This window comes from Zalophus californianus, chromosome 10 (genome assembly GCF_009762305.2).
Source record: "Zalophus californianus isolate mZalCal1 chromosome 10, mZalCal1.pri.v2, whole genome shotgun sequence".
Classification (NCBI taxonomy): domain Eukaryota; kingdom Metazoa; phylum Chordata; class Mammalia; order Carnivora; family Otariidae; genus Zalophus; species Zalophus californianus.
This window is the reverse complement of record NC_045604.1, coordinates 15,615,059-15,629,969: the sequence shown is the minus strand read 5'-3', so window position 1 is coordinate 15,629,969 and position 14,911 is coordinate 15,615,059. Positions and strand designations below refer to the sequence as shown.

The following is a 14,911-nucleotide window of genomic DNA, read 5'->3' as shown; positions in this document are numbered from 1 at the left end:
GAAACAATGAACCTGTTACAAACTGTGCTTTACTTCATTAAACTCCCATCTGTTATATAATACCACACTTCTAAAAAGCTCTGCTTTGTTGGGGCCCATACATTTTGAAAGAGTTTGTTTCTAAACTTAAAACTTTTCTTTATTTCTAGGACTAGGCACTTAATCTAAATCAAATATGAGAGGGGTGCCTGCGTGGCTCAGTTGTTAAGCGTATGCCTTCCGCTCAGGTCATGATCCCAGAGTCCTGGGATAGCCCCCCCCCCCCCCCCCCCCCGCATCGGGCTCCCCGCTCTGTGGGAAGCCTGCTTCTCCCTCTCCCACTCCCCCTGCCTGTGTTCCCTCTCTCGCTGTGTCTCTCTCTGTCAAATAAATAAATAAAATCTTTTAAAAAATAAATAATAAATAAATCAAATATGAGAAATGTTTATGTGTGAGGTAGATGATGGTTATACAGTTGGAAGCAAGTTGGCATGCAGTATTAGAAATATTTTTCAAGGGGCGCTTGGGCGGCTCAGTCTGTTAAGCGGCTGCCTTCGGCCCAGGTCATGATTCCAGGGTCCTTGGATCGAACCCCACCTCAGGCTGTCTGTTGAGTGGGGAGCCTGCTTCTCCCTCTACCTGATGCTCCCCCTGCTTGTACTCTCTCTCTAATAAGAAAAAAATAAAAAAAGAAATATTTTTCAAGAACTAAATCTTGTTTTAAAAAAAGGACACCGTTCTAAATATATTAGTCTATAGTTAACATTATTAAAAGCAAATGTTTCTCTGTTTATGGCCATTATTTTTTATTTCATATAGCAAAGTAGAAATTGATTATGTTTAGATATATTAGAAATATGAGGTAATTCTTGTAGTTTACAATTTATTATTTAGAAATTTTCTCTTGCCATTTTATATATTAAAAAATATCTGTACTATGGGGGGGGTTTCTAAAGTAAATGTGAGTAGCATATAAGACCACTGAAAGAAGCTGAAATAAAACTCAAGACTATCAATTCCCCTTTAAACATTATGTACTCTACTCTCTTCAAATATTACTAAAATTGGCTCAATATCAGAAGACTATAGAAATAACTTAATCAAGTGAAAAACACATTCTGATGGATATTGGCCATGGACTAATTAAAAATTAAATGAATTTATAATATTTCTAGAATATTTCTATTTGCATATGCTGAGGTCTCCTGAATTTCTATCTCTAATCTAGAAATTCCTTATTTATCATTCAATGAATATTTATTGAGTGATTACCATATTTTAAACCCTGTGCTAAGTGCTGAGAACTACAGTAGCAAGCCAAATACATATTGTACCCCTTTCACAGAGCTTTCTTACAATCTAATAGGAAAGATGATGCCACTAAAGTATATAGATGATACTGATCTATTCTGAGACATCACAATAAGGTTTATCTTAAGAGAAGAGTTTCAGGAGTTTCTATTTGTCCACAAAAGTTTCTCCTATGTCTCCTGGAAATACTGTGAACATTTCCAAAACAGAATTTGCCATTTTCCCCCTAAGCTTTGATCATTTTGTGTTTCCTATCTCAATGGCTGGCACCAACATTGACCCTGTTGTTCAAAGTGGAATGTTAGGATTGAGTCTTGACTCTTGCGTTCCTACACCCTACACTTTGCTCAGAAAATGCTGTCACTTTCCATTCCACATATCTCTTGGATCCACTTCTCTCTATCCATACCACCTTAACTGTACTCGAGCATTATTTCTTACCTGGACTACCACAGTATTCCAAACCACTTTTGGCCCTCTTCAATCCATTCTCCACTTTATAACAGCTGTGTCTTTCAAAAACACAAAACTTGTTATGTCTCTTTCCTGTAAAATACCCTCAAGTGGCACCTATTCACCTGAGGATAGAAACCAAACTCTTCATCATGGTTCATAGAGTCTTCTAGATCTGGCCCCTGCCTTCCTTCTTAGCACCTTCTCTTACAATCTTCCATTTGTCCTTCCATCAGTTCTTTCAGGGTGCCATGTTCCTCTCTCCTCTGGGCCATTGTACATCTGTTACTCTTACTAGAGACCTTTGTCACCACCCCCCCTAATTCCCTTCCCTTTTGCTCTTTCACCTGATTAACTCCTACTGCACTTGCCCTATCTTAGCACTCATCAGACAACTTTGTAATTGTTCCTTTAAGTGTGCCTTTCCTACTATGTAATAATCCACACAAAGACAGGAAAATTCATTATCTTGTTCGTCTTTATATTCCCAGCACCTAGCCAAGTTCTGGTGATATTTTAGGTCATCAATAATTATGTAATAAATCCATTCATGCTTCAGAGTGGTACACTTTCAAATCCATCAGACTTGGGCCATTATATTTTACAAATTGAGATACTGCCTATTTCTGCTTTTAATATACCAGCCCTTCAGAGAATAGTAATTTTCAATGATGAGTCAAAATGCTGTATGCTTTTAGAACAAGACTTTGATAATCATCTTGTGCATTTAATTAGCATTTTTAAAAAGTGTTCCCAGATTACCGGGATCCGTGCCAAATCTGAACGAACATAAACATCACTACATGAAAATCCAGACATAATGGAAGATCAAGGTCACACAAAGAAACTTAAGGGTATACATACTCAAACTAACAATTCCTGAGTCTTCCAAAATATACTCATGGTTTAATCAAATGGCCTGTACTTAAAAAAAAAAAAAATAGAACTTTCCTGAAAAGATATAGTCGAAGATTAGAGTGCTATTTCTGAAAACTACCTAATTTTTTGGATTCATGAAGATTTAATGAACAAGCTTTACTTTTCTAACCAAACAGTATCATTTTTTAAGTTTTTATTTAAATTCCAGTTAGTTAACATACAGTATAATATTAGTTTTTCAAGTGTACAGTACAGTGATTCAACACTTCCATACAAAACTGGGTGCTCATCACAAATGCGCTTCTCAATCCCCATCACCTATTTAAGCCATCCCCCCCACCAACCTCCCCTCTGGTAACCATCAGGTTGTTTTCTATAGTTAAGAGTCTGCTTCTTGGTTTCTCTCTCTCTTTTTCCCTTTGCTTGTTTGTTTTGTTTCTTAAATTCCACATGAATGAAATCATATGGTACAGTATCAAAACACTTTCTTAAGTAAGATAGCAATAACATAATTTAAAATGACATGCATTGTATAAGGCACATGGGCCTCAAAGGCCAAATCAGACTTTGTTATTTGTTATCTATGATTTGCTAGTTACCTGTCGTGTTATGCTCACAATCATCACAGACCCCTCCACCTCCTTTGTGGTGCTCAAATGGAAATGGGTCCACTGAGATGTTGTAGTGGCAGCTTCTGGAATGGTTGTTGCATTGACAAGGTTTACAATTGAAAGCCTGAACTTGATCACCTTGGCGGAAAGGCTTATCATTATAAAGAGGCAAGCAGTGATCACACTGAAACAATAAAGTAACAGAACAATAAAGAAATATAAAGCATTCTTTATGTAACAGACACTTGCATTAGATGTAAAACAAATATCAAAGAGTTAAAAGCCAGCAATAATGTTTTTGAAAAAATGTTTTATAAATCAGAAATTAGCATATTATAGGCATGGTAGTGTGAAATGGTAAGTGTCCATACAAGCTGAAACTATGCAAAACGATCTTAATAACCAATGAGGAAAGTTATTATTGTTCAATAATCTTCAATATTTTTGTCAAAACATTAAAACGTGGCTTCTAGTTTGGGGTTCCACAAGTAAAGAGATTGGAGTCACCACTCTATCCTAACAAGTAAAAAGAAAAATCAACAACTCTTCTTGATCGCTAAGGGGAAAAAACAGGACAAACTGTCCCCAAGACTGGAAGGACAGACTGACAGATAACACGGAGTCTCAGTGACAAAAGCAGAGACTCACTAGCAGAAGCTTCTTTGGGAACCATTTCCAAAGGAGGGGGGAAAAAAATCTCACTGTACTTAACAAATTGCGGGAAGTTCAGTAGGAACAAGTCTGAGAATTGAAGACTCCAAGGGGACCTAGTTATAATGGGGGCTCCCAAATATTTTGTGAGATTTACTTCCAGGAGTTTGACCAGGTTCTCACAGTAAATCTTAGGGGAACATTTCCTCATACTTTTGGCAGAAAGAGGAAAAGGGAACCATTTTGAAATAAATCAGTGCTCACTGCACTTCTTAATATCTGCTTTCAGGAGAAATTAGTGAACCAGAGCCTAACCTGATGGGGTATTATCAGAGCCTGACTTAGGGAAGGGAAATACCCAACTCCAGCCCACTCCAGTCATCTTGTCCCACAAAAAGACTGAGATCTAATCATAGGACTATAGAGTGCTTACCCCACACTTCACCACATTGCTAAAGGCTTGTATACAGCAGTTCCTTTTACCAGGCACAACATCTGTCTATGAAGAAAATATTACAAGGAACACTAAAGGCAAAACAAAACAAAAACAAAAAACCACTGCACAATTTGAAAAGAAAGAGCAAGCATCAGAATCAGATGTGTAAGGAACGTTGGAATTATCAGACCAGGAATTTAAAACATCTATGATTAAAATGCCAAGGGCTCTAATGGATAAAGTAGACAGCATGCAGGAACAATGGTTGGGCAATGTAAGCAGAGAGATGGAAATCCAAAAAGAAAAGAAAAGAAAAGAAAAGAAAAAGAAATGCTAGAGAGAGATTACACAGAAACGAAGAATGCCTTCGATGAGCCTCTAGATTGGACTCAGCTGAGGAAAGAATTTCTGAGGTACACGATACAGCAATAGAATCCTCAAAAACTGAAAAGCAAAGAGAACAAAAACTGAAAAAACAAAGCAGACAATGCAAGGACAGTGGGGCAACTAGAAAAGTTATAACATACACGTAATGGGAAAACCAGCAGGAGAGGAGAAAAAGGAATAGAATAAATATTTGAAACAATAATGACTGAGAATTTCTCCAATTTAATGTCAAACACCAAATCTCAGATCCAGGAAGCTTAGAGAACACCAAGCAGGATAAATACTGAAAAAAAAAAAAAAAATCTATCCCTGGGCCCATAATTTTCAAACTACAGAAAATCAAAGGTGAAGGAAAAATCCTGAAAGAAGCCAGAGTTTTAAAAACACCTAACCTGTGGAAGAACAATGGTAAGAATTATATCTAACTTCTCCTCAGAAACCATACAATTAAGAGGAGAGCAGAGCAAAATACTTAAGTGTTGAGAGAAAAAAAGCCACCAACCTAGAATTCTGTACACTGCAAAATTTTCCTTCAAAAGTGAAGGAGAACTAAATACTTTCTCAAACAAAAATTGAAATTTGTTGCCAGTAGAACTGCCTTGCAAGAAATGTTAAAAGTTCTCTAGAGAGAAGGAAAATACTATAGGTCAGAAACTTGGATCAGCGTAAAAAAACGAAGAACATCAAAGAAGGAATAGGTGAAGGTAAAACTTTAAAAATGTTCTTACTGTCAGTTATAAATATGAAAGGAAATAAAAATTATAATAGACTAACATTTAGTAGGCTGTAAGTTAACATTTGAAACTTTGAGAATTAAATTGTTTTTATTTCTTTGTGAAAAGTTGAGTAGCTTGAATCACTCTTGCTTTCTTATTCTATGACTTCCATTCTGAGCAAACATCCTGTCTATGCCTTGGTAAATGGTCATATTGCTTTGTAAGTATGGATGGGTTTCCATCATTTCAATCTTTGTGCTTTCAATGTCATCTTCACCCTATTCCTCATAACCACTGTCCTCATTTTTAAGTTAGCCTTTGTTGAATTGCTCTAGCTGCATACATAAAGTCTTTCAAATGGCAGGACTGGTCAGCTGTTTCTTCTGTGAAAAAAGGAATGCTCAATTCCCCTTTTTTGAATTTGTGTTTCTGAAATGTCACATGGGTTTATTACTGACAGACTAGGAAGAAGCCCAACTACAGGCTTCTTTGAATGGATGTGCCCTGACCAATCCCCAACAGACTTTGAAAGAAGAGTCACGAATGGTCACTGATCATGAAAAGCATTGTTTCAGAGTAATTTGTAGACTGAAGAGCCAGCAGCTAAATCTGTACTTTATGCAATTACTCACAGTTAATATATCATAATAACTAATACTTGAACCATGTTGTTGGAGGATTGGTATTATCTAACTATGGTAACTGAAATTCATGTAAATTAGAATTGTACAAAGAGTATTTTTAAAGATTTTGTTAAATATGGCCAAATTCCTTCTAAAAAAATTAAATTCGGAGTCCCACCACTAGAAATATCTGAGAATGTCCATTTTGTGTTCTGTTCAACTTAAAACTTTATCTCTTCATGATTTTAAGAAAAATATTAATCACTGTTTTAGTATGTAAGTCTTTGGTTACTAGTAAAACTAAATGTTTTTCAACTGGTTCTTGGTCAAATATAATCTTTTTTGAGGAAACTTCATTTGTATTTTGCATATTTTTTCTTATTGATTTTAACTATCTTATTATACATTAAGTACATTTTTCTCTTGCCAGTCAAATAGTGAGGATTTAGTTGATAATTTTCAATATATACTTATACTTTACTTTTTTCTTCTACTTCACTTCTACTTTGTTGGCCAAAATTTTCAGCAAAACAGGTAATATATATCACATAGTCATGATGGTAGCATATTTGTATTATTTCTGAATTTAGTGGATATGTTTTTAAAGTTACAACCTGTCTAATGATGTTGACTATCTCAGGTAAATTATCATTTTAAAGAAGTATCTATTCCAAAATAACAAGATGCTTTTATATAAAAAATAATAAATATAGTGTCCATTTTATTAAAGGTCCTGATTTAAATATTTAACCTACTGAAAATATAAATTGTTATATAGGTTAGTAAGTTAATCAGAATCTATGCTTGCATGCTTAGAATAAACTCAACGTTATTAATGGTAACATTTTAATGGAGAATCAGTATGTACTTCAACTTATCAAGTTAATTTGAATATCCGAATGATCAGAAAGAAAATTCATATTTTGTACACACCCTAAAACCTACTATAATTTGTCAAGTTATATTGCATATAAAGTATGACTGATTCAAAACAAGATTTAAAATAATAGGGGCACCTGGTGGCTTAGTCAGTTAAACATTCAACACTTGATTTTGGCTCAAGTCGTGATTTCAGGGTTGTGAGATCGAGCCCTGCATTGTGGCTCCATGCTCAGTGTAGTCTGCTTGAGATTCTTTCCTCCCTCTGCCCCCCCCTCCCACTCACACTCTCTGTCTCTAAAATAAATAAATAAAATCCTTAAAAAATAATATATACATACATAACAGAATTTCTGAATTATTTTTCTTGCTCTTCCATTTTTTTTTTGTAAAATACTTAATGAATTCTGAAAGTGTCCATTTTTTTTGAGTTATATATTTAAATTATGAATTAGGAGAGTCAAACCATGTAACATCTCAAAAAGTTGCCCTATCTATTCATAATAATGATCTCAGGCAATTTGTTTTAAGACCGTTAAAAACTATTTTGATATTTTGGACAACAAAGCTTATTTCCTTTTACTATTTTCTGCAATAAATGCTTAATATTTCAGAATAGTTTGACACATTTCATAATCATCATTGGGACAAACTGCAGTCAAAAGCATTTTTGCCAGTTATTTTCCTCTACTAGTTCATAGTTGAACAATTTTTTCCCTTAATATTTTTAAAGTCAGAAAGAAAAAAATATTTAAGAATTTAATTGTCAATGTGTCACGCTTTTATGGTATTCTGAAATTTTTAGCAGAAAAGCACACAGTTTTTCTACTTAGCTGAGGAAAAGGAAAACAAAAGACAAAGAGGGGAAAATGAGAATGGAAATATCACAATTTTCCCATCATGTAATGCTGCATTCCAATAATTGGCAACAAGTGCACTCTTCCATTTTGGTCAATTTTTAAAAACTGGTATCATATTCTTTTTGGAGTGATGAAGATTCTTTCTCCCCAAAACCATTTCTCGCCCTTTGGGCTTGGATAGCTGCACCTTTTCTCTTTTTCCATAGCTCTCGATACCCTGACCATGCTCCTATCGCTTTGAACCAAAATAATTGGTTTACTTACATGTATCTTCCAGTAATTGAAAGCTATTGACTTTTGTACTCCCTGTGTCATCTACACAGAAGCTTAAGAGACAATTGCTAAGCTGTTAACTGAAAATCCACATGTGACAATAACATTAATATCCAAAGTAGTCATTCTCAAGAAAATGTAGAGAGGGGAACAATGGGAACAATTAATAAATAGGGAAAGGTTATGTAAAGACTTCAGAATTGGTGGTTATTAGGTGATTTGCAATAACCAACGTACAAATATAAAAGTCATTTTGCAAAAGAAAGATAGGTAGCAGTCAGAATCAGAATACTGTCAGTTATGGCTCTTTGCCCCCAAAACAATTAAAAGTGGAGGAATTAACCTCTTCAAGTTTTCTTTCACCAGCAACAACCAATTGCCAATCAAATTATATAGAATCCAATGTTCGATATTACGCATAAGCTTGAAGTCAGACATTTTAATTCAATTACTGGTGCTGCCACTAGCTATAAAAGGTAACATGAAATGCAGATTCTCTGTGTGCTGTGCCCTCTATGAAGCATTTAACATGGGTTATTTCGTTGACTCCTTTAGGCTTTGGGTCATATAAACATCTCACAACTGATTTCTGTTTGTTGATTCGCTAGCCCTGTGCTCTCACATAATTAATTCTACCTTTTTAAGCCTTATTTTTCTCATTTATAACATGGTGGTAATAACACCTGCCCCACAGCGTTGCTGTAAAGACCAAGCGCTTAGCAGAAGTTCATAGAGTAAGCTTTCAGTCAACATGGCCTACTACTTTATTAGATTGGCAACTGAGGGTTAAAGAGATGAAGTAACATGAAAAATATCACTGGACAGGCAGTCCTTGAATCTACTTTACCTCCATGAATCTCAGTTTCCTCATCTCTAAAAGGAAGACAACTCAACTCAATATCTTAATTATTTTTGACTCAAAATAATCTGAAGATAAGTGGTAAGATTTAAATAATGTCCAACACAAAACCTGGCACATATTACATACTCAAAATCTGGAAGTTACAAGATGGAGGAGGAGGAAAAAAGAGGAAGAGAGGGGTAAAAATCCAACATTGGTGTTGATCTGAAGTTTGAGTGACACCAGCAGTATATAAGACTGTCCTGGCTCAATATATTAACTATAACATTTAACAGGGGATTCTGTGATCATGCATGGTCTGATTTAGAGGATGTAACCTACAGAATGGAACAATGAGAAATTCATGACCAAGATTCATTTCTACTTAATTTTATCATCTGTAGCTGTAGTACAGAGAAGGCCTTATCTACACTTACTTCCTAGGAGCCAACAGATATCATTAGCATATAACCATCACTTCTTCCAGTGGGCTTAACTGTGGGGGAGATGTGTTCTAACTGGATAAATGGAAGAATAAATGAAAACTCACTTTCTGAGTTCCTGGCTTCGGAGGAGAGAAATGAGCTCATTAAGTTCTCTTCCCCAGGTCAATTAGCCATGCAATTAATCTCATCTCCAATTTTTTTTTAAAAAACTCTATTCCATTGCAAAACTTTGGCCAAATGCAAAATTTTGCTACAAGACGATGCCAGAAGCCTATTTTTTTTTTTTTACTTCATTTGAAAGTCTTTGTACTGACAACTTTGTTCACCCAGTGATGGTGTTTTTATTAGTCAACTTATGCTTTCTTGAATAAAAGGTGGTGGAAGGGATGATATAGAATCTGTGGTCCTGTCATACTGATTACAGATGCAGTTTATCTTACAAAGCAACTGCCGGCTGTTTGAGTTTGAGATGTTGCCTACATGAGTTAGTGGAGTAAATCCAGCAAAAGAATGCCTTTGATATTTTTATGAAGACAACATTTCTTTTTTTATTGTGATCGAAAAAATAAATCTCATTAAAATTTTATCTTTACTGTTAACCTAAGAGCCATTATCAAAAAGGCTTGTAAAATGAGACTACGCTAATTACTATAGCAATGCTTCAAAGATACAATCCTGGCTTTTTTTAACATTTAAAATCGAAGAGGAATTTGCCACTGACCTAATGGAGTGCCTTGAGTACTACCAACTAGCTGTGATTGAAAATGGCTAGCCTCCCTTCTGTGGACAATAAAAACCCTGCAGAAATATTGGTACCGTTTTATCTCTACTTAAAGAAAACAGCATAGCTATCATTCACAACTCTCAAATTGAACTTTTTAAAAAAAATATATTATCGTACTCGGGTGGCAAGAGTTTGTAGAAAAAGCCAGAGCAGACACTAGTCCGAGGACAGCAATTTATTCACACCTGCCAGGATACTCCATGGAACCCAATAATTCCAGTGGGAATGCAGAAAAGTACATTTCTACAACTATTAGAGAAAGATTTTTTTTCAATTGTGAAGAAAAGGATACAATGCCCCAAAGGGAATGGTTTGAAAATGCCATATATCTTCAAAGAAATATAATGAGTAATTATTTTACAGTGCTTCACTTTTAAGTTTTGAATTGCCATTGGTACTTACAAGACATGGAAATTCATAGCAAGAGGGAGATAAGATATAGAAATATATCCTTTGGAGGTCTCCTCAAGATATATTAAGGTTTTGAGGAGGGCACGTTCTGCATGGAGCACTGGGTGTTATGAACAAACAATGAATCATGGAACACTGCACCAAAAACTAATGATGTAATATATGGTGATTAACATAACAATAAAAATAAAAAAAAAATAAAAAAAAAAAAAGATATATTAAGGTTTTGTAGGGTTTTTGTCTCTAGATAACATATATTTTGAGAAAATAGTGTTAAATGTACAGACATCACCTTGTCCAAATTGGTGTGAAATATAAGCAAAAGTCTATTATTCTTTTTTTTTTTTTTGGTCCATATCAGACCAAAACTTGGAGTTTTCTACAGTATAATATTTAATATAAATAAAAATCTGAAACTTAAAAAAATTATAAATATAAATGTAGAAAAGTATTTAAAATATAGTTTGAATTTAAAAACCAAGTTAAAGATAACATGTAAAGTATAATCCTATTTTCTAGAGAGGTAGATTCATCTGTGGATACGGATATAGAGGCTACAATTTTAAGAAGATAGAGACAGATGTTACAGACTTATAATAACAATAATAAAAGATCTGTAAGGATATAAACTTAGAGCATTTGCCAAAGTTATCTATGGGTGGTGAAGTTATAGATGACTTTACTTTTTATAAGTTTATTTTTTCCACAGCATGCATTTATTACTAATGTATTAAAAATGGAGGGCAAATAAAATATAACTGCATGGGTAGTTACAAGAAAATTATACATAATTTGCATGTAACACTTCACAAAGAAAAGCTAAGAAAATTAAAACGTTCCAGTTTTAAATTATACACAGATCAGCAAGATACTACAGAGAAAATGATTATCTTTTCAAGTACAATGTAGGCTGAGTTTATGAATTACCAGCAAACAGTATGAATTTTTTACAGATATAAATGTTTCCAAACAATGAGATTAATAAGGATTTTGAGAGATGACAGTTGAAATTTGTTGTAAAATGTGATTTAAAAGATACAGAACTAAATGACACACTGACACATCAGCCTTTGATCTTAAGGACGATGCTGTGTTACTATCATTTTGTGTGGTTTACAAAGACAGATAAAAGACAAGCAATACTTTGTAGTCTATTCTTTGATTATAAAATTTCATGAAACTTAAATTTTTAGTTTCATAATTGTGTCTCTTTACAATTCCTTCCAGATAACCCAGAGAACCATGACAAAATAGAGTAATGTTTGAGTAAATTATGAGCATTATGAGTAAATTTTTGAAATCTCCCAATTTTTTTCTATCTTTTCTATCAATGACTTTTAAAGTTTTATTTAAAACCTAGGAACATTTGTGTATATTTAATGCAGTTTCTGAACCAGATGGTGTTCTATTTAATGTTTTCCCAATCTCCAGTGGATCATTTGTCACTTTCAATTATGGTTTCTTCTCTAACAACTGGATTCCCCTGATAAGTCCCTGGATGCTCAGATTATAAGATTTAAACAATTGGTATATCAGGGTTGAGGACCTTTATTACTGATTCATTTAATTGTTTTCATTTTGATAGCTTCTTAAGGGCTACTAATCAACCCCATGAAGTTGCAGCCAAAAACTTAGACATATTCAGGTAGCATAGTCATAGAACAATCAGTGAATCTAGAAGACACAAATAAAAATCTATTTTATTGCATTATATTGTAATAATACACAATGGTATTTCTGTCTTTTGGATCATTAAACTGGAATAGAATTCTTTTGTTACCATTATACACTAGCAATGACAATATTCCAAAAAATAATCCACAGGTCCTAAAGCATTTGTACCAACTCACACCCATCACTCTTACTTTTGATCCATTATTTAGGAATACCTTCAACTTTACAGAGAAAATATGAACTTTATATTTATTCAGTCACTTATCCAACAGTCTTTAATGACCATTATGTATCTTTGAAGGAAGAAAGAAGAAAATGTCTTCTTAGCCAAAGATACATCAAATCCCTGGGAGGGCTGGTGGGAGGGGTGCACGGGTTGCGGGGGTGGAGAATCTTCCTGAAAATTACAGAACTGCTCAACATACTTAACAGACTCAATGCCCTTTGAAAACTCAAGTTCAGAAAAATGACCATGAATCATCAAGAAAACAGCTTGTCTTCAACATTCATAGATTAAAAAAACAGAGAAGTGAACTATCTGCTTTTGAATTATTTCAGAAAATGTATGGAATGGCTTCTTAAACATTCATTTTAAAAATCACATCTGGAGGGGTGCCTGGCTGGCTCACTCAGAAGAGCATGCAATTCTTGATTTCTAGGTTATTAGTTCAAGCCTCACGTTGGGCGTAGAGATTACTTAAATAAATAAAAAACTTTAAAAACTTTTAAATTAAAAATAAAGTCATATCTGGAAAATCTGTAAGAAGTAGTTAATTCCCCAGTAATGGTAAACAATGAAATATTTATTTTTCCTTAAGTCTAGTACATAACATACAGACTAAAATTTTAGGGGCACAAAGGACAACTACAGGTGCTGCCTTATTTTATTAAACATTTATAGAGAAAATAGCATATTGTCTATACTTTCTAAATCACTACAATTATCATGGACTATTTTAATAGTCCATGATAATTGTTACTTACTTATCTATTGTCCTTATACTCTAAGCTTCTTCAATCAGAAACTAGATTTTATTGATGTAATCAACCACAGCATAATGCTTGAAACGTTGTAATTGCTCAATAAATGTTTATTGAGTAAGGGAATGAACAAATGAATGTATAAATGAGTGAATAAACCAATGAATGGGTGATGCAACAAGAGCTCATTTCTATTAGTGAATTCATTTCCTTCATTCCTGGTTCTAGCAAAAAAATGAAGTGAAAGAAAATGATTTCCTTTTCTACCCTCGGTAGTAAAATTCCCACAAACGTCTTTATCTAGGCAACGCTTTTCATGCAGTAAGAATAGCCAATATGTTATGGTGTCAGTCCCAAGTTATTCATATTTACCAGCTGACTAAATCTCTCCAATAACCTATGAAGTATGAGTTGCTATTACATCCATTTTATAGATGGGAAAACTGAGGAATAGGAAAAAAAAACAATAATTTTCTTAAGTCACCTACTAGAATGACAATTAGTATAAAATAGAATGTAAAAATTTATAAGGACAGCAGTGCTTGTTGCACTTTATTCATTAAAATATTCCTAGTGCCTAGAAGCCCTCAGACATAGTAGGCACTCAATTTACATATACATGAAAAACATATATTGTATATATATATATAAATATATACATATCTATGTGTGTATTTGTATGTATAATATTCTCTTTGTTCTCCTTTAGAACTCTCACTCCTAATCACCATGTTATGCTGGCTCCAGGGATAGAAAATGATCTCCAGGGAGAGAGGTGTTGAGTGCATCCACTATGGCTAACTGTCCATAATAACCTCCTTCTGCTCAGAGCCTAAACTGGAATGACAGAGTCCTGGAAACCCAAGGTTGGAGACGCTCCGCCCCTACCTACCCACAGCTGGAAAAATCAGAGGTATGTAGGCAGCCCCTGCCTGTGTGGGAAGGGGAGGAATGCAATCTGTTCCAAAGTGAAAAATTATAAAATGCTCACTTTTTAGAAGTCAGTATGGTACTACTTACTGAGCTAAAAGAGGCAATTTGTTCAACTATTCCCAAATGGCATAAATGAATTAGAGATCTGAAAGTCTGTAAATTACTCCTTTCTCATCAGATCAGTATGTTGGAAATTTTAAGAGCCTAAATCTCTAATAATAATAATTGTCCTCCAGCTCTATTCACAGCTTCCTCTTTCCTTTGGATGTAGCAGTTCAATTGTAATTCAAATGATGTAGTTTCAAGATAATTTCTATTGTCTACTAGATAGAGATATCATCTTTATAAACATAAAAACTTCAATGTACTCTTATAACTACTTTTTCCAATAGAAGTTTCCCTATGCAGCTCTAGTGCTCCAATCACAAAGGTATGATTAGACAAACTTGTGAATTTCTTATCAATGACAGACTGGGCGGGTGGGGGTGTGCGAGAGCACAGATGAAACTACCAACTGCATAGAGAATCTAGACAGAAAGTGGCTCAGTGCTTTGCACATGATAGGTGATCAATATGTTTTATGAATGCATGAATGAATGATCTAATAGATTGTTTACATTTATGACATGTTAAAGTACTGTACCTCAATGTTTCTAGTATTTATTTGAATAGTAACATTAAAAGTTTAAAGATAAATGCAATATTTTCCAGCATATTTTTACCTATAGATTATTATGTAATCTCAGTTAGCAAACCCCAAACAATTACCATGCCTTGCCATTG

At 34.1% G+C, this 14,911-nt stretch overlaps 1 protein-coding gene across 1 annotated transcript in view; it reads right to left on the bottom strand.

The window, feature by feature from the left end:
• Positions 1-14,911, bottom strand: part of USH2A (usherin) — a 717,806-nt gene that overhangs the window by 603,224 nt on the left and 99,671 nt on the right. Inside the window, exon 9 of the mRNA XM_027612135.2 lies at positions 3,222-3,417. Coding sequence (XP_027467936.2) covers positions 3,222-3,417 — 196 coding nt within the window. The remainder of the gene's footprint in view (positions 1-3,221; positions 3,418-14,911) is intronic.